General features: G+C 40.8%; 1 protein-coding gene across 6 annotated transcripts in view; it reads left to right on the top strand.

The window, feature by feature from the left end:
* The window catches only part of LOC124613104 (CAP-Gly domain-containing linker protein 1), a 551,251-nt gene that overhangs the window by 491,881 nt on the left and 34,791 nt on the right, over window positions 1-24,579 (top strand). For all 6 annotated transcript variants that reach the window (XM_047141701.1, XM_047141712.1, XM_047141722.1 and 3 more), the window contains 2 exons: window positions 8,230-8,403; window positions 13,553-13,670. In XM_047141701.1, coding sequence (XP_046997657.1) covers window positions 8,230-8,403; window positions 13,553-13,670 — 292 coding nt within the window. The remainder of the gene's footprint in view (window positions 1-8,229; window positions 8,404-13,552; window positions 13,671-24,579) is intronic.

Raw genomic sequence — 24,579 nt, forward strand, 5'->3', positions numbered from 1 at the left:
GAGTAAGGTACAACCATGAAGTACAGAAGCTTACACAGGTGAAAAATACAGTGACATTTATTAAATATCAAAAATATGCTGCCTAGAACACATGGAGAAGATGACATAATAGGAGGCCCAAATGAATGATGAAAAGCTTTTTGTACTCCACTGGAAGGAAGGGCCAGCCAAAAGCTAGGTGGCTGGACAAAGTGTTGGATGACCTCAAGTTGTAAAGCTGATGATGGAAGAGAAAAGCAGAGACATGAGGAGGCCGAAGCACACTAATGGCTACAATGCCAAAGAGGGAGAGGAGGAGGAGGAGGAAGAAGAAGAAGAAGAAGAAGAAGAAGAAGTTGTTGTTTATACTTGTATGGCTTTATTTGTAATCTTTGAAGTTCTGTTATGTACTTGTGTCATATTAGTTGTTAACTAACTGCAAGAGTTTGAAAATTATATTTCTTGTACATATGTATTTCATAACTAAGACATGGCCTTTTTGCATAAAATGCCTGAAATGAAGCTAGCATGAAGGAAAGTTAATTGCACTTACAGCATAATTTTTATTTCTTTAATGGTTCTGTAAATCTAGTGTTGTACTGTGTACATTAGACATTGGACCAATCTTTGTGTGCTATAAACATTTCTTACACTAAAGAATGATTATTTTCCAACTAGAAATAATATTAGTTGATATTATATTACATAGTGTCAAAAAATGATAGATTTTTGTTTTTCTAAATACTCTGTTACAGAACAGAAGCAATTTACAAATGAATTTATCCTTTTCTGTTATTTTGGCACATGGTGAAACAGTTATGTAAATCCAGTAACAGGAAAGGCAAATATCAGACTGAAGAACATAGTAAGATTCTATGCAGTTGTAGCATTTCCTTGGAAAAGGATAGTTTACATCACCCATGTGGTCCTTTCTTGAATATTGCTTGTTGTTCTGGAATCCTAAGCAAATTGGCATGTCTGAAGAATTTGGAAAGCTAAAAAGAAATTGTGAATCTCATAACAGGTTTACTTTAATTGCACAAAATGTTATGTTAATGGAAACTTCAGCAAATAAGTAACATTTGTTTGTTGACTAACAGAAAAACATTTAAGAAATGATTACTTAACTGCATGGGTGGTTTCCTCCACAGCATAGACAAGGAATGACCCAATGATACAGAGAGGTGTATAATCTCAATGTAAACCATTTATTTTACATAGCATGGTACACAAACATTTTAAAATCACAATCGCTCAATCATTCTGCACTGCCATCACTCCCCCTCCCTGCCCGCCCGGCCTGAGTGTGAAGTACTGAAGAAGGGAGCAGGGTTTGTCGACACTGCAGGTGCTGTGCAATTTGGTGTGCTCTGCTCAGCCTGCCGTGGCCGGTACTTTTATGAGACATACTGGATCATTTCTCATGGCTTGAAGTGCTGCAGATGCTGCCAGTAAGTGAGTGCTGATGGACCTCATTGGTGGTTGTTGATGGGAGGCAGCATAAAGGAGATAGAGAGCGAGCCAGGGTGGAAGGCATAATGTCATCTTAGTGCGATGTGTTTGGGGATGATGGCACTTTCTCACATGCCAAAGACTGTGGCATTTCAGCTGATTGCGAATGCTGCTTCATTGTCAGTGCCACGTCTGCGTTGCCGATCATGGCAGTAGTTGGCAGGAAGACCGTTAGCTGGCCTGTCTGTGAGAGACATGGGGCCGCCGCCGTGAAATCCATTGTGTTTGTCAAGAAAAAAGTGCAGATAAGTTTTGTAGTGGTGGCTTTAGTCATAGAATCCTATGCCATGTGGTTGGCTTCTATAGAGAATTAGTCATCAATCAGTTTTACTGCTATTTCTTAAGGCTCAAAATTTTTAACATCTGTGGTGATAACTGTTGACTGTGCCAACAGAGAGTTTGTGGCAGGTACTTTGCCTGCTGTTGGAGATGAATTGTATCATACTAGGAGTAAAGGTTCCATGAGGGCTTTAGTCTTTTGATTGATGCTGTTGTTATTTTGCCATTTAAATCTATATAAAAAATGTGGCTACGCCATTGTAGCACCCAAAATGGTCCATTATAATGCAGCTGCAGCTCTGACCATACATTATCATCATGAAACATTACACAGTCACAGTCAGTGAGTTCTTTATGAATGAATGGCGGTGTCTGTACTATATGTGCCAGTGGAGGAGTTACATGAGGGTTCTATATATGTCTTTTGCCCCTCTATTCCATATCTGGTATGTCAGATAAGACAAGGGGTAGATGAAGGCAGCACAAACTGTGCTGGTAGCTTCAGTGTCTTGCCATATACAATATCTGTCAGTGGTACTTTTAAGTCACCCTTGTGTACTGTGCAGACTTTGAAGAACACCTGCAGGAGGGCCTCTGTCCATTCCCTTTGTGGTACATGAGTGTGGTTTTCATTGTTTGGCGCCACTGTTCAACCATGGCACTGCTTTGGGGATGATAAACCATGGAAAGATGGCAAGTGGTTCCGCACAAGTTGCAGAGGTGAGGCTGTATGTGCTGGCCTACTTTGCTGCACTGACAATCTAAGCATGCTCTTGTCTATTCCTCACAATTGTGCTTCACACCCGGCCAAAGACAATGTTCAGTAATGATCCAAGTCAATGGCCGTACACCTGGCTGGCTGAGCTTATGTAATGTATCAAAAATCACGCATCACATCAACAAAGTTATAATAGGCTGAATATGTTGTTATAGCATGTCACAGGAGACAGCTGCTTCCATTCCTAAGATCAGTCTGCATTCAGTCTTGGGTCAGTTTTAATGCATTCTTGAGCAGTGTACCAGTCATCTGATTGCTTTACTGTTTTTGTGCCACTTTGTTGAAGTTGAGGGTGAGGGACACAGTGCTCACTCATGACAAATAGTCTGTAATGATGTTATTTGTCCTGTGGTGGTGGCAGACATCTATAGAATATTGTGCAATCAGATCAAGGTGTCAAAATTATTTTGGGTTGGCCCTACATGAAGGGTGTCAAATGGTGTCTGCTAGAGGTTTACGATTTGTATAGATAATCACATGATGGCTTTCAATATTCTTAAGAAAATAGCATATGGCCTCATAAACTGTGAGTAGTTTATGGCCAAAAACTGACCATTTTGTCTGTGAGGCTGTAAGCTCTCTGGAGAATTGCCTAATATTTCCTGCTGCAAGACAGTGCCTATGGCTGTGTCACATCTGTTGTTGTTGTAAACTGTGTGTCCTTTAGCAGGTACGCCAGAGCAACTGCATCTGCCAGGCACTCCTTCATGTGGGCAAATGCTGTTTGCATTTCCAACATCCATATTAATTTACACTTGGCTTGCTTGTGAGCACCCATGAGGCTGCCTGTCAGTGGTACTTGAACTTGTGTAGCATGTGGGAGATATCGTCTATAAAAAAAATTAGAATTACCAGAAATCACTGAAGGTTATGATATGTGCGAGGAGGTGGCAGCTGTCAAACCAGTTGACCTATGACAGGTCTTCATTTATGGTCACACCTGCATCACAGAAGGCAGTGAGAATGCATTCGAGGTTAACTTCATGGATCTGATGATCGTGGAAAAAAATTATGTCATCTAAATGCACATAACAGCAATCCATTTTAAACACTACCCCATTGATGAACAGTTGCGAGATAGGTGCCACATTGTTGAGGCCAGATGGCATCACCAGAAACTTGAATAATCCAAATGGCATGATAATGGCTGTTTCAGCAACATTGTCTGGATGCATAGGAATCTGGTATCATGTCTTTTTACAATCAGTCATAGAGAAAGAAGTTGCCCCCATAAGCACAGGGGGAAAGACCCATGTGTTTGGTACAGGGTAACTGCAGTAAATAGTTCATGAGTTGAGTGTTCTATAATCTCCACATAGTCAAATAGAACCATCTTTCTTGGCAACTAATTTAATGGGAGATGCCCACACACTGTCTGGAGGCCATATTATCCCCACATGCAGCATGTCATTCACTGCCACCTTAGCTGCCTCCAGGGGGCTTGGGCAAGGCAGTGTGCTTTGTGCCAAACAGGGGGGGGGGGCATTGTTGTATTTATATGGTGCATCATACCATTTTTAACTGTGAAATGATGAAATAGAATCCTTGGTGCAGCACTGATGGGGTCAGAGTTTTTGGGAAGATGCAAGAAGATACACAAGGTGTGGTTTACTCAACTGCAAGAGTTGTCTATGTAGTGATTCAGAGAGTGCAGCTACCTCTGTGTATGGCGGAAGGGCACGGATGTCTGTCGGAAGTGTGACTGCATCATTACTGGCTGCTGTGGAATGTGTTTGTTATTGTTGTAGCAGGTCTGGCTACACGACCTCCTCAGTGTGTCACGGAGGAGTGTTGTTGGCTGTCAGGGGTGTGGCTGTGTCATTCTTGGTCACCACTGCATGTGTTTGTTGTTGTTGTAACATTTCAGGCTGCATGACCTTCTTAGCTTGTTACATAGTTCCATGGTTGTCCATCAGAGGTGTAGCTGCATCTTTCACAGCTGCTGTGCCATGTGTTAGGTGTCATAGCTGCTTGCCCACTTCACGAGGGCAAACAACATCTCTTGTATTTGGTGGCATAATCTGTCATCGTAATGTATGGAATATGAATCATCCCATGTCGTGAAGAGATGTGCCAGGGGGCAGATATAGCATGTTTTGTCTCAATACATTCAAGTACTAGTGGGGTTAAGTCATTGGTTTTTGTGCTGGCAGTTGCAAACAGTCACGAATGTTGTCTCGCAGCCTGTGGCAGTTTTGAAGCAAAGAGCTCTAGATGAATTGTTGCAGCATATGATGAAACAGAGTGATCCGGTTGAGGTCAAGGGAGAGATGAAACTTTCTGAGGAAACTGATCCCCAGGACTGGTTCTGCCATGTCAGTGATGCAGAGTATCCAAGGACAATGTCATTTGTGAGTTGTATGATATGTTCTGTTTTACCATTCATGTTGATATTGGCTTCATTTGCTACAAAGACTTGTATACCTGAAACCTTGTAGCAAGGTCCAAGTATGTGTCATGGTACTATACATACTTCACAGCCTATGTCAATCAGGAAGTATGTGTTGGTGGATGCATTCTGGATGTCCATACAGCCTCCATTATGTATTGTCATCACGGAGTAGAGGCAATTTGTTAATGCTGGGTTTGCTGGTGTGTCTATATTGGCTCACACTTGAACTTCGGTTGCAGCAGGGCTGTTGACAGTTGTGAGTAGCATTGTTAAAACACGTATGATATCAGCAGTGGGAAGGTGGCAGGGTGATAGAATTAACTGGCCCAGTGTTGTCAGCTGGTGCTGTCATGCCATATGCGCCCATGAAGTGCCAGGGGGTTGCAACATCAACTTTGCTTGTTGTCAGATGGCATCAGCTGTATTTGGTGTGCTGGCCGGTCAGGTGGAAAGAGGGAATAGGCTCACTTGTGCTTATACCTGTGTTGCATATAAAGTTCATCTGCCACGGCCCATTTCCTGTCCAATGAATTGTTTTCATAGGCAGTCATTGTCAGCTACAACTGCTGAGGGTACTTCACAATCCTTAGTATCCAGAGGGAAAGGTCTGGCATCAGGACAGGATCCACTAATGACCATAGGAAGCACCAAAATTGAGAGGATGTGCCATCCGATAAATGTTCCTCATATATCACCTGCCATACCTGTTGTCCCAATGAGTGAGAAACGCATCATAAGAGTGCTGCATTCGCTATGTTCTATTTTTTACTGGTAGTTGTGTTACTGTCCCTGGGTTGTTGCTGTGGAACGGTAGTGTTGAAAGTTTATAATCGTGGCAAAGCAGACACAGCAGGTGTTTATGTCACAGTAAGTATAGGATGCACAGTTGGAATGTTATTTGTCCTTGCAAACACCAAATTTGCAGTTTTGGCGCACATGGCTTCAGTATTGCAAAATTGTTGTGAGTATGGAGCAGTCATACTGAAAGTCTGTGTATGTGATGGTAGGTGTGGAAGGTGCGGAAGATATAAAATCTGTCCATACGTATGTAGGTCATGAGGGATCATCAAAACTCACAGTATCAAGTTTGGAGCAGCAGTTCATTATTAAAGGTGACAATTGTTGCATTGCACTCAGTGTTCTGCGCAGCAATTTTAGCACTCATGTTGTGTTCTAATTTGCATACCATTTGTTATTGTGAGTACTGTGGGTACTGAGCAGCATTAATACCTGATATAATATGTCCACTTGTTGTATTGTAGGCATACAAAAAAAGAAAAAACACTTCGACTTGGAATATCACACAGTAATCCCTGCCTTTTTGCAGTTGGGTTAATCAATGTGGGTTGTTTCCTCCATGCAATGGACAAGGAATGACCTAGTGATAGACAGAGATGTAGAATCTCAATATATATCATTTATTTTACACAGCATTACACACAAACTTCTTAAAGTTGCAGCTGTTTGAAGCGAAGAAACTGCTTTGGATGCAGCAGACACTTCATTCTGAGCTGCCATTGCTGATCAGTGAGAGTCTTTGGGTTGTTGTCCCCACAGTTGTGATGAGTGCACCATGTTCCTGATTTCCCTTATTTTTAATTATTTCAAAATGTATTCATTATAACAATTGGCAACTGTGGCACCCAGAAGTGCTTACTGTGAATAATATGTTAACTCTAGATAAAATGCACATGGATGAAGAATTATCATCAGTAGTCATGTTCCCCCTGCAATGTGATACAATTTTTATGCATATAGCATTAGTGAGTTATGTTTTCCAAAATGTGTGCAATACCAGTGATGTAATCATTATAAATCACTTAATGGTATCTCCCATTTTCTGGCAGTCCACAGCAGTCAAAACCAACAGTTACTACTGTATCGCTCCATATCATAAACTGAATCTAAGTGCAGTTTATGTTAAGCACGTCAGAAAGTGAACTATTGGCCAGCAAGGCCTTCTTTGAAATTAGACAAAAAGCACAGACAAACACAAGTCGCACACGCATGACCACAGTCTCTGGCTTCAGCTACCAGAGACAGTCGTCACATGTATATGAGTGTGTGTGTGTGTGTGTGTGTGTGTGTGTGTGTGTGTGTGTAATTTTGAAGGAGGCCTTGTTGGCTGAAAGCTCACTTTCCGACAGTGTTTTTGTTCTGTCTATGTGCGACTTAGCATCTCCGCTATATGATGAGGAGCAACTATTCTTTTCATAATACTGTTACATTTCATCCTGAATTTTCCCTTGCTTGATTTTACATTAAGCATTGTTATTAACTGAATATAAAATTTGCACAGTCAAATATTACTGCAGTAATTACTAAGAACTATGTCAGGCTTCCATTTTAGCAACATTCAGTGTTAGGTAAATGTAACATCTCTGTCATATTCCTGTAATGTTATCTCTGAAGCTCATCTATAGCTATACATGCATTATGCAGTCTATTTGTAAATGTTATCTCTGATGTTATGAAAGAATAACCTTATATTTGCAGTTTCATTAGTTCAGCATGGCCATCTGCAGTTACACATATGAAAAGCAACCGAGTCATCTGTTAGACCTATTACCTTGTGTTCAGATAAGCTAAAGTAAGAGTGAGGCTCTATGTGATGCACAGCCTGTTTATTGTAACATCTCCCAGTGAAATTTGTTGATTATTTGTGTGATGCTCTTGTACTGACTAAATAAGCCTTTCATGAAGAATGCAGTATCTCTCTGATCATTTCTATTTCTGCCATTAATTGTACTTGTTAAAGGTCTCATACTAATGAACAATACTCAAGAATTGAACTTTCCTTAGAAATTTTCAGATAAACTCAAGCTGTCAGCTGCCTTCTGTATGTCTGTATTTATGTGATCAGTTCACATTTAACCACCCTACACTGATACTTCAAGATATTTGGCACTTGTGACTGATTTCAGTGTTTGATTATGAATCATGTCATCAAATACTGTCAGATTTATTATATATTCCCACAAAGTTTATTTATGTTGAAGTCCAGCTCTAGTCTTTGGGCTGTATTTTGTAACAATTTTCACCTGCTACTCCATTTCCACATACCTCGAATAGTAGCAGTCCCACCTTACTATGTTGTTCATCAGCTGTATGTTAGATTTACAGACTTTGGAGAATATAAGTGCATCATTAATGATAATCATGCTTGAGTTATGGAGTAAAAACTGTGCACACACACACACACACACACACACACACACACACACACACACACTTGCAGTTAGTGTCCTTACATACTGGTATGCATTTAAGCTCTATTTTCTTTTTGTAGTGATAAGAAGCAGCAGCAAGAGAATGTACTACAGACACGTATCAATGACTTGGACAAGGAACTTCAGAGTCTTACAGAACAATGTAACGTCTTGAAGAAGACTTCAGCTGAAACAAATCAACAGACAGAGCAAATTACATCTCTGCAACAACGACTACAAGAAGTTGAACTTAGGTAAATAAATATCACTGTAGGTGGAAAGAGCAAGCTAGTATATCTTCATATAAATATATACAGTCTGAAAAAAAACTGATTAGAATTGGAAAGAACTGATGTTTAAATGAGAAAACTACAAGGGGATAGAATGGCTGGGTCATATACACCTTCAGGAAGTGAAATTTCGAGTATTGCTGATAGATGCATTTTATAATTGTCAGGAAACAGCTGACTAATGTCCACAAGAGACACTAACGTGTAGAAAGCCATACATCAAAACAAACGTTCTATCGAGACACCAAAATCTTTGGTCAGGGCATTAGGTGAGAAATGTTAAATTGAGCACTCATCACTCATTTTGTTAAAACTACAATGCTAATTTACAATTTAAAAGATGGATAGTATCACACACAAAGCACAACAAAAACACACAGTATTAAAGTGTATATCTAGTATAGAGGTCACAGTGTGTATAAAATAAGTTGCATTGACTATAACAAATTGTATATTGGTCAAACAGGCAGGGCTATAGGAGCTAGACTGACTGAGGATGAACATAGCAGGAGATTGCAGAACATGTGCTGATTCACACAAGATATTTAAATGGTGCAAAAAGTAGCATGACTCTAAACTACAAAAATTATGAGGTCTCGTAAATGAATACAAAAAAAATCTAGTAAGTTTTGATTATGTGATAAATCTCACACATTTAAAAACTATTGATTCAACTAAATAACCAGGGATTACAGTTAGAAACAACTTAAATTGGAACCATCAGATAGAAAATTTTATTCATTTTTAGTCCTACTTTTGTGTTGTCCGTTATTGATTTTGTGTTGGTTACCAAAGATTAATATCTGAAATTTTCTATAACTCTATATCGTATTATTAACATTTAGAAGACAAACTTATGACAAGTAATGTTCAGTATATCCAGCGTGTAAGGAAGTTATGTGGTAAACATTGCCACACTACATAAAAATGCACATAGTAGTCAAACACACCACAGTAATCAAGGGTGCACTAGCCCTCAAGGAAAGGAAAAAATATTGTGTAGTCAGGTGTTTTCCTTTCAAGAATATGATTTAAAAGTTGGTATTACATAAGTTTTTAACAGCATCAGAACTGGAACACACTCATGGCTACTTACAAGTCACCATTTGTCTTCCAAAATATTAAATAATCCAAACCCCAGGTTACCCCCCTCCCCACCCATGACTCACCCCTACAAACAGTTGTATGGGCGCTCTACAAGTAGCTTCTCGGGTGAAGAGGCGCTTGAAAGGATGTGTGATGAGATAAAATAAATTATTCAGATCTTTGAGGGAGAAAAAAATTTAATTGTAAGGGCAGACTAGAATCCAGTGGTAGGAAAAGGAGATGTAGAAATAATAGGATAACATGGACTGAGTGTAAGGAATGAAGGATGATGCCTGGCAGAATTTTGCACAAAGGACAATGTAATAATTGGAAACACTTGGTTTAAGACTCAAGAAAGAAGGGTGTGTACAAGGGAAAGCCCTGAAGGCATCGGGAGCTTTCAGACAGATTATCAGGTTTTAGTGTGTGAAACATTTCTAGCGGCAGATACGGACTCTGACTGTAATGCATTGGCTATGAACTTTAGATTAAAACTTAAGAAATTGCAAAAATTTAGTATATTAAGGAGTTGGAACCTGGATAAATTTAAAGACCACTGGTTGCTGAGAGTTTCAAAGAGAGTGTTAGATGACAATTGTCTGAAACTGGAGGAAGGTATACTATAGAAGATAAATGGGAAGCTTTGACAGACAACATAGTAAAGGTAGCACTGGATCAAATGAACAAAAAGACAAAGCCTATTAAAAACCCTTGGATAAGACATAAGATATTGAATTTAATTGACAAAAAGAGAAAATATAAAATGCAGAAAAAGAAGAGGGCAAAAGGAAATACAGATTTCTAAAACAGAGATTTACAGAAAGTGCAAATGGCTGAACAGGAATGGCTGGAGGAGAAATGCAAAGCTGTAAAAGCATGAATGACTACGGGAAAGATAGGTGCCAACTATACACAAATTAAAAAAGTCTTTGGAGAAAAGAGAAGCAGCTGTGTGAATATCAGGAGCTGAGATGGCAAGCCAGCCGCAAGCAAAGAAGCTTCCCAAGGAATCATTTATCCATTGCTTCGGTTTCCTGAGGATTTCTGAGTTCGGCTTCTCTAAATTTGGGACTGAGACGTGCCAAAATTCTCTGCACTGCCACGTGGTTTACTCTACAATTCAGTGAAGGCACCACAGACATTTCTCAGCTCGTGATTGACCAAATCCATAGTTGACCTACAGATTTTTCTCACATGTCCTCCCAGTAACTAGGATTACAGGAATACAACACAACTCCCAGGTAGGGGAAATAGAATTCAGAAAACCTCAGGAAATTGAAGCAATGGATAAATGACGTGATGTCTCATGTGTTCTCAGCGTGGCTGATTAATAGTTTCTGCCGAGTTGTTTTCTTCCATTTTATGCACAATATTTCAATGACCAAACCAGCCGTCTCCTTCAGGTGCTGTAAGTTTTACTGTTATGTGTACTTGTTGTCCAGATTCCAACCAGACAGTCTGAGGGAATTAGAATAGGAAATAAGACACTTGCTCAGAGTAGTGGATGAGTTTTCATATTGGGCAGCAAAGTAATTGACAATGGAAGAATTAGAGAGGATGCAAAATGTGGACTGGCAATAGTAAGAAAAGCCTTTCTGTAAAAAAAAGAATTTGTTAACACTGAATATACATTTAAATGTAAGGACATCTTTTTTTAAGGTATTTGTCTGGAGAGTAGTTTTGTATGGAACTGAAATGTGGATTATAAACAGTTCACACAAGAAGAGAAGAGAAGCTTAAGAATAAGAACTACGGTGTTACAGAAGAATGCTGAAGATTAGGTGGGTAGATCTGATAACCAGTGTGAATGTACTGACAAGGGAATGGTCAGTCCGACATGCCGAGACCTACTCTCAAATTTTTTGTGCAGGAAGAATACAACAAAGATACACGTTGCCAAAGTTTTAGCTGCTAAGAGCCTCTGCGAGTATTTTTTAAAATTGTTGAAGTTACTCATTTTTATTGCACAAAGAATCGCTTACAATAGCAGTTTGTGCTGCTCTTCCTACCTAGCATGTGATCACTCATGACAAGAGACCATAGTGCCACATAGGCAAATTTGAAGCATCTAAACCATACAGAAAATGTTGCATATCATTAATATTATGAGTAAGAGACAGTTCATATCAACAGCTAAACTGTTGCATAAGTAATCCTTTCAAAGATGACTAGCAAAGGAAAATAAGTGAAGGCAGTATTTGATGTTACATTACATACGACTTCCATAAAGTGTGACTTTACTTTATCAAAATGAATTATTTCTTACACACAAATCATTTTGCAACAATTCTTGTAGTGCAGAACATATAATAATTTTTTTAATAATGCTCATCGATTGGCTCATTTTATTTTATTTCATTGCAGTGTCTCTTTTTCTTTGCAAGTAAACACATTTATATGTGAAAATTAAATATATAAAATGATTTTTGTGCTTTAAATTAAATTTGAAATATTTTACTTAATTGCTTTGAGAAGCATGGAGTTTCCAGATTTAATTCCACACTTGAAGCAACTGACCTTATGCCTTATTGATGGTTGTTGAGAATGGAAGGTGAACAGTTAACTGTCGTCATTTGAAATCAGATAGCATATTGGTGGGAATGATGGGAATATTTGAAATCAGCAAATCTTCATCTTTTGGCATGTCATTCAGAACTGTCACTTCTGTGGCATTTGGGATCAGTTTCTTGAGAGTCTGATTCCAGTGCACAATCGTGCCATGCCTTTTCACCCCAAAACTATCAGCCATTTTTCTAGATAGCAAGTGATACATGCACTAAAATGGTAGAAATTCCTTCAGGTGTTAAAGAGATGTATGTATGTTTATTGCTATATTTTTAACCCCCTACTCCCCCACACCAACTGTGGGGATGAAACATCATCATTTCTGTTACCAGTAAGTGTAGCAACCACAAAAACTGTGGATATGGTACTTGTTGGATGTTATTGAATATTTTTACACACTAGATCTTTTTACCCCTTTTTCATCAATATCACCAACATCATCATCACCAATATGTAAGTTGCCAAAGTGATGTCAGATAAAAAGACTTGCACTAGGCCGGCTAACAGCCCCAGATGGGGTGTCCTGGCCAAAAATGTCATATGATCATTTCATTTTTTCACCCCAAACCTAGAAGTAGTTGGGGAATATTACCCCCAGAGAATTTTTATACAATAATTATACATATAATGAGTCACATGTATACAGAATTTTCCTGAAATAGCTCCAGACATTCCTGAGTTTTCTGTGTCATCACCATTCACTCCCACCCTTATAGGTGGTGGGTGGAGCTTGATTTCACAGACACCTTCGCTGTTTTGTGCACAACTCACCAAAGTTTCATCTCCATCAGGAGACTGGTATAGGAATGGATACAAGATGAAGAAATGCATATTCATTTTTATATATTAGATTTAACTTTGTGGCTTGTTGCCCTTCCAGATACCAGACCACAGTCATGAAGGTCTCCTAAGGGAGGAAAGTCATGAGTGCCATCTGCCTGTGAATCATGTTCTGTGTGGTGTCATATTTTAACTGTTTGTGTATTGTATTTCTGAGGTAGAATTAGGTAACCAGACAGCATTTGCCTAAATAAGTGTGGGAAACTACCTAAGAAGCACAGTCATGCTTGTTGGTGTAACAGCCCATAGTCGTTAATCTGAGAAGTGAATTAAATTTGAGTTTGCTTCCCCTCCCTGTCACACAAGCTAGTGTGCTGCATGATATGCTATATGAGCAGGTCTCATGACTGACTAAATCAATTCAGAAAAAATGTTCTTTTTCTGCCTTAAGTGACAACACTAGAAACATATTTCAGAGCAAACTTGGAATTGGTAAAATATACTCTTATGCTGCTAGTTTTAGCAGGAACAAATGTCATACATGTAATGGAAGCAGATAATGTCTGACTTCTGCCTCTCGTGTATTTGACAGATTTTGAACAAGTGTAGATAGCTTCATGGACCTGTTAAGATATCCACCATATTTAACTTACAGATACAAATTATATTTGGTAATTTTCAGAGAGAAGGAACTAAAAGCAAGTAAAGAAGATGAGAGGAAGCAAATGGAGGCCTTATTAGAAGAGGCAAAGTTGACACTCAGGCAAAAGGAGCAAGAGTTCCAGAATCAGAAAGTGGAGGTAAGTGCCTAGTCATAATTTTCTGTTGCATAACAGCAGGCAACATTCAGTTTCTGTTAGAAAACAGCTTTTCACCATCCTCATGACTTGCATAGGGTTTTTTTATCATAAACCTCTTTCTCAACACTACACTCCTGGAAATTGAAATAAGAACACCGTGAATTCATTGTCCCAGGAAGGGGAAACTTTATTGACACATTCCTGGGGTCAGATACATCACATGATCACACTGACAGAACCACAGGCACATAGACACAGGCAACAGAGCATGCACAATGTCGGCACTAGTACAGTGTATATCCACCTTTCGCAGCAATGCAGGCTGCTATTCTCCCATGGAGACGATCGTAGAGATGCTGGATGTAGTCCTGTGGAACGGCTTGCCATGCCATTTCCACCTGGGGCCTCAGTTGGACCAGCGTTCGTGCTGGACGTGCAGACCGCGTGAGACGACGCTTCATCCAGTCCCAAACATGCTCAATGGGGGACAGATCCGGAGATCTTGCTGGCCAGGGTAGTTGACTTACACCTTCTAGAGCACGTTGGGTGGCATGGGATACATGCGGACGTGCATTGTCCTGTTGGAACAGCAAGTTCCCTTGCCGGTCTAGGAATGGTAGAACGATGGGTTCGATGACGGTTTGGATGTACCGTGCACTATTCAGTGTCCCCTCGACGATCACCAGTGGTGTACGGCCAGTGTAGGAGATCGCTCCCCACACCATGATGCCGGGTGTTGGCCCTGTGTGCCTCGGTCATATGCGGTCCTGATTGTGGCGCTCACCTGCACGGCGCCAAACACGCATACGACCATCATTGGCACCAAGGCAGAAGCGACTCTCATCGCTGAAGACGACACGTCTCCATTCGTCCCTCCATTCACGCCTGTCGCGACACCACTGGAGGCGGGCTGCACGATGTTGGGGCGTGAGCAGAAGACTGCCTAACGGTGTGCGGGACCGTAGCCCAGCTTCATGGAGACGGTTGCGAATGGTCCTCGCCGATACCCCAGGAGCAACAGTGTCCCTAATTTGCTGGGAAGTGGCGGTGCGGTCCCCTACGGCACTGCGTAGGATCCTACGGTCTTGGTGTGCATCCGTGCTTCGCTGCGGTACGGTCCCAGGTCGACGGGCACGCGCACCTTCCGGCGACCACTGGCGACAACATCGATGTACTGTGGAGACCTCACACCCCACGTGTTGAGCAATTCGGCGGTACGTCCACCCGGCCTCCCGCATGCCCACTATACGCCCTCGCTCAAAGTCCGTCAACTGCACATACGGTTCACGTCCACGCTGTCGCGGCATACTACCAGTGTTAAAGACTGCGATGGAGCTCCGTATGCCACGGCAAACTGGCTGACACTGACAGTGGCGGTGCACAAATGCTGCGCAGCTAGCGCCATTCGACGGCCAACACCGCGGTTCCTGGTGTGTCCGCTGTGCCGTGCGTGTGATCATTGCTTGTACAGCCCTCTCGCAGTGTCCGGAGCAAGTATGGTGGGTCTGACACACCGGTGTCAATGTGTTCTTTTTTCCATTTCCAGGAGTGTATTTCTATTACAAGAAACTGCTATGTGCAGCCATTTGTGTAATATGAGGTGAAAGTAAACGTGTATTCTCAATACAGTTCTGTAGAGTGCACTGTGTATCCTGTCACCAATGGGACACTGTGACTTTGTATACATTGTTCAGTCTGACAGTATGCATCAAAGTGTCATTTCAAGCTTAGACAGTGTGTGTGTTGTCACTTTACACAAGAATGGTTGTTAAAATAGGAAGTTGCCTGCTGAAATGTACACCCACAACAACATCATTCAAACATTCAGCTGCTACTGTAATACACAAGTGGTAGTGGTTACTCACACCCACCATTGCCATCTGATGACTGGTACCTACAAATTGTGATATAGATGAGAACAGTGCAAGATAGCTGTGCACTATTTTTTTGGAGGCAAATGTGAGGGCTGTGTTGATCCAGACAGTATACAGCCACCTCCACAAAATTAATTTGGCCTCCAGAATGAGTTTGGAAGGTAGGAGACGAGATACTGACAGAAGTAAAGCTGTGAGGACCGGGCGTGAGTCGTGCTTCGGTAGCTCAGATGGTAGAGCACTTGCCCGCGAAAGGCAAAGGTCCCGAGTTCGAGTCTCGGTCGGGCACACAGTTTTAATCTGCCAGGAAGTTTTTTAATTTGGCCTCTTGGTATCCATTATGCACAACAGTATAGGCTCCCCAACACTGTGGCGTGCATAGGTGAACAGGGGAACACCTGGAATAGGACCTGGATCATTGGTGTCAGGTTTGCTTCACTTACAGGTGTTGTATTTGACCGACATCTGATGATCAACATAAGAAGTATGGAGGGAGCCAGTTACCAAAGCCCATCTTGGGCAAGCTGTCCCATGGGTATGTCAGGGAGCTGGGTCAGTCACATTTTGGGCTTCCATCATTTGCGAATGACAGACACCTCTAATTTGAGGTGTGTGGATTATCGTAACAAGATCCTCCAGTATCTTTTCTAGCCCTACAGTTAAGACTTTGGTGATGCATTCACCATTGAGGCCATAATCCATGAACATAATATGCCAACTTTGTGCTCACTTTTCTCCAGGAGGAAGGAAACAACCGAATTGAACAGCATACAGTATTTGCTTATATGAACACAACTGAGCTCCAGGCACTTGCCTCACACAATGGATGACCTTAAGAGGGCCACCATCACTGCTGTCTTGACCTCCTTCGGACAGCATGCCAAAGAGGATCTAAGCATGTTACAACGCCCCTGGTGTTTCAACATGATATTGAATGTTGCCCTGCAGCAGATTTTTGCATCACATATATTAAAAGATGTGTACTTTTGAACAGGATTTATTTATTTTGGTTATTTTTATTTATTTGGGCATCAGAAGGGCTCATTCAGCACATAGAAAAGTCAAAACAAAATTCATTTAAATTGATCAAACAGTCCACAGGTATACTGCCCGTCCATAGCATCCAACAGGCACAATATTTTGGCAGTCAGACATGTCACCATTGTCAGGTGCATTGAGGAACTGAGCTCCTGAGGGTGTGCAGCTGACTTATGTCCCTCCCACTCAAGCTATTCCCTCCCTGGTCTGCAGTGGAGGGTGAATGTTGGCAGTCACGGAGATGATTGTGTCATCATCTGTTATAGCGTCAGTGTAGCTCCTCTGTCCACAGTGGTTGCCAGGTCATTTTGTTTGCTGAGTGTCTTCTTAATTAGACCCAGTGCTGGTTCCCAAGCCATGTTGAGGTTATAGCTGCAGTCTTGACTGATAAGATTATCCCTGGTGCTAATTTCAATAGCTACTCTAATGATACTGTCCCACTATTTGGAAGTCTGTGATAAAATCCTGATACTTTTGTATTCTATTGCATGATTCTCTGACAAACAATGCTTTGTGACCATCAACTTGTTCTTATGTGGTGTTTTTTCAGTATGCACCCAACTTTTCCCAGTAGCTTGCCAGTGTATGGTATAAAGTCTGTGGCTACATCTTCCTCTGTGATTGCATCCATCTCTATAGGTTGTACTGTAGTGGTGGGGAAAAGAGCACACTTAATCTACCATTCTTAGTATCACCACAGTTCTGAGGTGTTCCAGTTCCTGTGGCAGGCTATCTGCATCAGAGGTGGCGTGTGTCCTCTGTAGTAGTGTTTTTATCACCTCTTTCCTCTTCACAGGGTGGTGACAGCTATATGCATGCAAATACAGGCCAGTGTGCATTTTCTTCTGATACACACCATGGGCCAGTGTGCTATCAGCACTTCTTCTTTTATGCATGCAAATACAGGCCAGTGTGCATTTTCTTCTGATACACACCATGGGCCAGTGTGCTATCAGCACTACTTCTTTTTTTTCAGTCTCCATAGTGAATTCGATGTTGGGTTGTATGGCGTTCAGATGTGCAAGAAAGTCAAGGAATTTGTCCCATTTAAGAAGCCAGATAACAAATGTGCCATCCATATAATGGAAAAAGTAGTTGGGTTCCCATTTGGATGATGTTAGGGCCTCTTCCACGAAGTGTTCATTATACCAGTTCACAACCACTGGTGAGAGTGGGCTGCCCATTGTGACTCCCCCCACATACTCATACTATTCTCCATAATATAGAAAATACGTGGGGGTTAGGACATGCCTGAAAAGGTCGGTGGTCTTCTAGTCAAATTTCTGACCAATGACTTCTAGTGACTCACATAGAGGCACCATGGTGAGTAATGAAACGACCTAATAAAAACACTAGTAAGGGCACACACCATCCCAGATGCAGAGTGTTTGCCTAAGAACTGGAATACCTCAGAACTGTGTTCTGAAGGAAACAGGTACTCAGAATGTCAGATTAACAGGGTGTATACGACCCGGGACAACCGGGAAAAACCTGGGAATTTTTCATTTTTTAGCTTTCAGTTAATTTTTTTTAAATTTTGGCTGCAGAATGGATTCTCTAGCAAAAAATGTTATTATATCCTGCTGCTGGAGAATGATACTGCAGCAATAAATAAAATATAAGCGAGGGGGGAAAAAAATAAAACTTTAGTGACAAAGGAAATGTGCAATTTACAACAACAAAAAACCGTGCACGCACAAGCGTTTGCAAATAGCAAAAATATGTCAAAGGACGTAGGGCGCAGACTGTAATTCTTCGTAACAATAAACTGCATGCTATGAGCATGACGTCACAACTGTTCACATTAGGTTCGTTTGACCAATTGCCAGCGGTCTGTGGCGCATGCGCATTTGACTCGCGTATAAGCAGTACCTTCTCCCGCTACTTGAAGTTTGGCTGTTACCTGTATCGATAGCAGCAGCAAGCAGCCAGATGCAAACGAGAAAAATTTTTCTCGCGCGCCCTAGCTGCCAGATTGACGCTTGCACAGAGTTGTAGTGGGGAGGGGGCTAACCTCCACGTGACACGTGTTTACGTTAAGTGATTTCGCTGCTTCTCTTCGTGTACAGCTCCCAAGTCCCAAGTCAAATGAAAACGAAACGGATTTCTGTGGCCGGGAGCTATCAAGTGAATTAAAATACATTCACATAATTACGGAGGGCAGAAATATATTATTAATTTCAGTTTTCTGATTTTATTTTATTTCCAAGTTAGTAGCAGTCAAGCATTAATCGCCTTGCAGAACAATGAAGTTATTTTTGAAAGTTTGCTAAAGAAATTTAACTTTATTAATCTTTCCGCTGAGGCAATCATTTTATTTGAAACGAAGTGTTTCACTCTACAGTATTGGCTAGTTCCAACTTTTCGCTGAATTTCAAGTGCACGTTATCATCTTCTGCCATATATGGCATTATGCCATAATAAAGTACCAAAAATGAGATCGTAGAGTACTGGTACTCCAAGAAAATTTACATCCCAAAATCCACACTGAAAAGGCTTAATATCAGATGCGATCTACTTCATTGTGAATCTGGAAAAAGCCAATTCGCACAAGCCGAATTATGCATTTTAGTATGGTTTACGAAATTCCGATGCTCATTGGAGTACCCTCTGATGCCCTGTTTCTTTTATGCTGTAATGTAAGCTCTTTTAGTGCTTTATACAAACGAACATACGGGCTTCCTACACCACTGCAGTTGCACACGCACAATAATGCCTGTTTTCTGGCACTCTCTGGAAACGTAAATCGAACCTATTTCTAAGTCTTCGGATAGTATTGCGAACGGTGGTTAGAAAAGCGTTACTTTCAAAGTAAATTTCTTTTTACGCAAGATGAATTATGTTACGTGTGAGAAAGTGGGATGGATATCTAAATCACAGAGCGTTCGAAACTGAACAGTTTGAGGACCAGCCACTTACAAGAATTTCGAGCCGAGACATTTATGTCCCAATTTTAAATTTACTGGCACATTTGTGTGATGTATCTTAAAATATAACACACAAAAAAAGATCAATATTACATGTGAAAGCTTAGCTTCTGTTGTAGCGTGTTAATCTTAGAGACTAATATTATATGTGAAAGCTTAGCTTTTCTTGTAGATATACGGTACTGTGTACATTAATGTAAACCGTTAACTTTTCCTCTTGCGTGTTCGCGCTATGTAACCAGTGATCTTGCTATTGGGCTGACTATAACACGTGTCCTATGCTCTGAATAGCTGCTGCCATCGGCTGACGAGTTCTCGTGGCTTGAGATATGACTCGCTTACAAAAGGACATCGCAACCTCGGTTTCAACGCTCCGCAAACTAACGCGCTGTGTTTGGTGCAATTCGAATTTATAGTTTCGTAATACGAAAATATGGAACGTATATGTTGCTGCAAATCAAAGGTCTTTCCAACACTTCTCTCCTTTTTTTTAAATTAAATTCTTCAAAACTTCTCTGCCCGTCTTTTCTTTTTTTCCGGGAAGTTCTACGCGATTGTATAAAACGTTAACCATTCAAAGAATTGATAAGTTTTACAGTTCCGAGGGAAAATCTACGGAAAACCTACTGTCACTTACCACAGAAAAAGTGTATTTTCGCCCGGGAAAAAGCGTATTTTTTAAACAGGATATCCGGGAATTTTTTTTTTCCTTGCCCCCGTATACACCCTGATTAAGCATGTTCTTCACCCCCATTGCAGATTACCGTGTTTTCTTCAACACCCCCCCCCCCCCCCCCCCCCGCCAATTACAGTACAACCTGTGGAAATGGAAGAATCATGGAGGAAGAGATAGCTGCAACCTTTATACCATTCATAAATGCACTGTAGAGGGAAGTTGGGCACATACTGATAAAGCACCACAGAAGAACTGTCTTTTGCCCACCTAATACAACAGGGATATTCTTAGGGAGTGTCAAGGATGACCTCAGTTTGTGGAAGGATGGGGTATAACAGATTCCATACCAATGTGGTAAGACATTTAATGGACAAACAGTGTGCACCATTGAAGATCAATGCCAAGAACGCCAGCGACACACTCGACCAATGTAACTTAACAAGTCAGTGGTCACAGAGCACTGCTTGTCAGAGAATTATATGATAGTATATGAATGTACCAGTATTTTAGCAAAGACTTCCATATACTAGGATGGTGTCATTAGGGAAGCCATCAAAATTTGCACCAGGGATAATATTATCAATGGCAACTACTACTATAATTTCTGCTAGGCTTGGGAAGCAATGCTGGCTCTCATTAAGAAGACGCTTGGCACATACAATGATCTGGTTACCAGGATGAACAGAGCAGCTACATTGATGCTACAAAGATGACAACGCAAGTGACTCTGCAACTGCTGACATGTGTATGAGGATATAGACCATGGAGGGAATGGCTTGTAGTGGAGGGAATATGTGTCAGCCTCACCTCCGCAGGAGGTTATTTCATCAATGCACCTGATGATGGAAACATGTCTGATCGCCAAAATATTGTGCCTGTTGGACACTATGGACAGGCAGTACACCCGTGGAATGTTTGATCAACAAATACACCAGGAGAAGCTGAAGATTCAATTCAGTTAAATCAAAAGTGAAGATGTCAACGTTAAGAGTGCTGGTGGAATTATGCTGTTAAACATCAAGGAGAGAGCAAATAGGTTGGAAGAATGTGGTGAAGGCCTGTACGTGGGGGAGGAACTGACTGCTGATGTGATAGAGGAAGAAATAGAAGCCAATTTAGAAGATTTAGGGGACACAGTATTACAGTCAGTGTTTGATAGAAATGTGGAAGACTTGCGATCAAATAAGGCATTCCTAATTTTTTTGGAATTTCTAAAATCATTGTGGCATATGGCAACCAAATGATTGTTCAAGCTGGTGTGTGGAATCTGTGAGATTGGGAACATACCGTCATACTTTCAGAAAAGCATCATCCTCACAGATCCATAGATAATAAGCACAGATAAGTAAAAAATTATGTTACAATCAGTGTAAGAGCTCATGTGTCCAAGTTACTGACAAGACTAGTGGAGAGAAGAATGGAATAAACTGTGTGTCTAAATATAATAATAAAGTTTTGGCAGATTGTAAATAATTTAGTAGTGAAGAGACCACTCACCGGATAACAGAGGCATTGTTTTTCTTTCTCTTTTGTTGACGTTCAGTGAATGTTTCCTTTACTTCTAAATTATTTAAAACTTATCATCTGTTAGACTGCAATCATTTTGGAATTAGGAAAGGTAAAGGCACAAGAGGAGGAGTTCTGATGTTACATTTGATAATGGATGCAAGACTTAAAAATCAAGGTACATTCATAGGATTTGTTGGTCTAGAAAAAGCGTTCAACTGTTTAAAATAGTGCAAGATGTTTGAAATTAAATTCTCAAGAAAACCAGTGTAAACTATAGGGAAAGACAGATAATATACAGTATGTATAAGAACCAAGAGAAAACAATAAGAATGGAAGACCAAGAATGAAGTGCTCAGATTAAAGAGAGTGCAAGAGAGGGGTGCAGTCTTTCACCCTTACTATTCAATCTGTACATCCAAGAAGCAATGGCAGATATGAAAGATAAGTTCAGGAGTGAGATTAAAATCTCACTAATATCAATGATAAGATTTGCTAATGACGTTGTTATCCTCTGTGAAAGTGAGGAAGAATTACAGTGCATACTGAATGGAATGAACAGTACATTGAGTACAGAATGTGGGTTGAGAGTAAACTGGAGAAAGATGAAAGTAATGAGAAGTAGCAGAAATGAGATTATTGAAAAACTTAACATCAAAATTAGGAACCACAAAGCAGACAAAGTTAAGGAATTCCGCTACCGTGGGAGCAAAATAGCATATCAGTATTCAGGGAAATTATTCTTATTGTGGCCACATTAGGGCATTGAAATTAATGAATGATGCCAGTTGAAAATTTTGTGCTGGAGCAGGACTCAAACCAAGATGCTCCACTTCTCTAGAACAGTTGCATTAACAGGCTGAGCCACCCAGACACACTTCTCAGCTCACCCAAATTCCCAACTCGTCATAATCTCCATCCCTTCCTCCAGTGGGAAACAAGGGCGTGTACGCTGTGTTGGTACCATCTCTTGCCCTGGTAGCGGAGACAGTGCTTCACTGTGTGAATCACCTCCTCATTGTTCTCAAAATGTCTTCCACGAATGGCGTCCTTTAATAGCCCAAACAAGTGGAAGTCCGAGGGGGCTAGGTCAGGATGGGGTAGCGCTATCCAACCCTGTTTTGCAATGTGTTTAGCAGTCCTCAGACTTGTGTGTGGCCAAGCATTATCATATTGCAGCTAAACATCTCCTAGGTTGCTGTGGCGCTGAAGTCGCTCGAAGCGTCTTGAGTTTTGTTAATGTGTTGACATATGCTTCTGAATTAATGGTACCTCCTCTTGGCATCACATCAATGAGAATCACACCTTCACAGTCCACAACATGATGATCATGACCTGACCAGCGGTAGCAGTTGCTTTGAATTTTTTCTTCTGTGAAGAGTGGGAATAACACCATTCCATTGACTTTCGTTTTGTTTCGGGCTTAAAATGGTGAATCCAGGCTTCATCATCTGTCACAGTCCAGGGCAAGAAGGCCTCCCCTCCAGCTTGAAAATGTTGCAACAAATAAAGACAAATGTTTTTTCTGTGCGATTTGTGATCCACCATTAGACACTGCAGGACCTGTCTTGCACACATGACCTGTCTTCCACACACTTTTGAATATTCAAGAGTGCTAATAATTGCGTCCACACTTCCTTTGCTGGTTGACAGATACAGTGCCAACTGCCAAGTTGTAATGCGTCTGTCCTTGTGAATGACATCAGCTTGCTAAAACATGTCAGGTGTGACAGCAGTGGATGGTCTCCCTGACCACTGCAAATCAGGGAGTTCTGCCAAACTGCCTCCTGATGACCTCACCCTCCGTACCCAGTGACTAACTGTACTTCTGTCAACAACAGATGCTCCACAGACTTTGCACAAGCATTTGTGAATATTCCCCACAGTTTCTTCCTGTGCAGTCAGAAATTCAATGACGGCACATTGCTTGTAACGTACATCACCCACGGACATCATTTTCAAACTGTCATACAGCTATGCTATCTGTCTGTTGGCACCCTCACACAGAAGACTTTTTCTTTCACATTCGTAGCATTGTTTTTGGCTGAGGAAAAAAAAATGTGTTGCATTACTTTCTGGGTAATCCTCATAAAAAAGGTTGCATAGAAGATAAATAGCCATACTACCAAATTTTATTTTTTGTGCATTTAAATGTACTTGTAACATATCAATTCTGACTACATGTTGCTCACTTGCACTGCTCATGACTGTTTTATTCAAGCATGGTGTTGTAATACTATAGGTATGCTGTGATTATTTTATTTTGTTATTTTTATTTTGATGTCATTTCTGATATGTTTTTTCTATTTTTGTCTATATCATTTTATTCTAAACGTAAAGATAGCCCACCTTGGCTGAATCAGGTTGTTTGGTTATTGATGCTGAGCATGTTGGTGCAGTGGTAAAGCTGTGTGCTCATACTCAGGGGGACAACAGTTCAAATTCCTGTACTGTCATCCTGATTTAAGTTTCCCATGATTTTTCCTAAATCTTTTAACATAAATCCTGGCATGATTCCTTTCAAAGTACATGGCATACCAGTATTTTTTCCCATCCTTTCCCAATATGTCTTGGGCTCCATCCCTAATGACATCCGTGTCGACCAGACATTAAACTCTATTTCTGTTATGCTAATGGTACAGCAGATGTGAAAAAAATGAGTTATAGTTCCATTTTTCTTTGTATCATTGCACTTACATTCTGCTTTATCTATTTCTAATCTAGTATACTCCTTACTAGAAGGACCATAGTAAGTGCACCATGCATTCAGTGGTTAGTGTACAATTTGAAAAAATTAAATCTTAAAATATTTAACAGCATTTATTGCAGTGCACACATGTCACAGATGTGTCACAGGGACCTCTACATATTTATGAATTCATCTAATA

Source organism: Schistocerca americana, chromosome 1 (assembly GCF_021461395.2).
Source record: "Schistocerca americana isolate TAMUIC-IGC-003095 chromosome 1, iqSchAmer2.1, whole genome shotgun sequence".
NCBI lineage: Eukaryota > Metazoa > Arthropoda > Insecta > Orthoptera > Acrididae > Schistocerca > Schistocerca americana.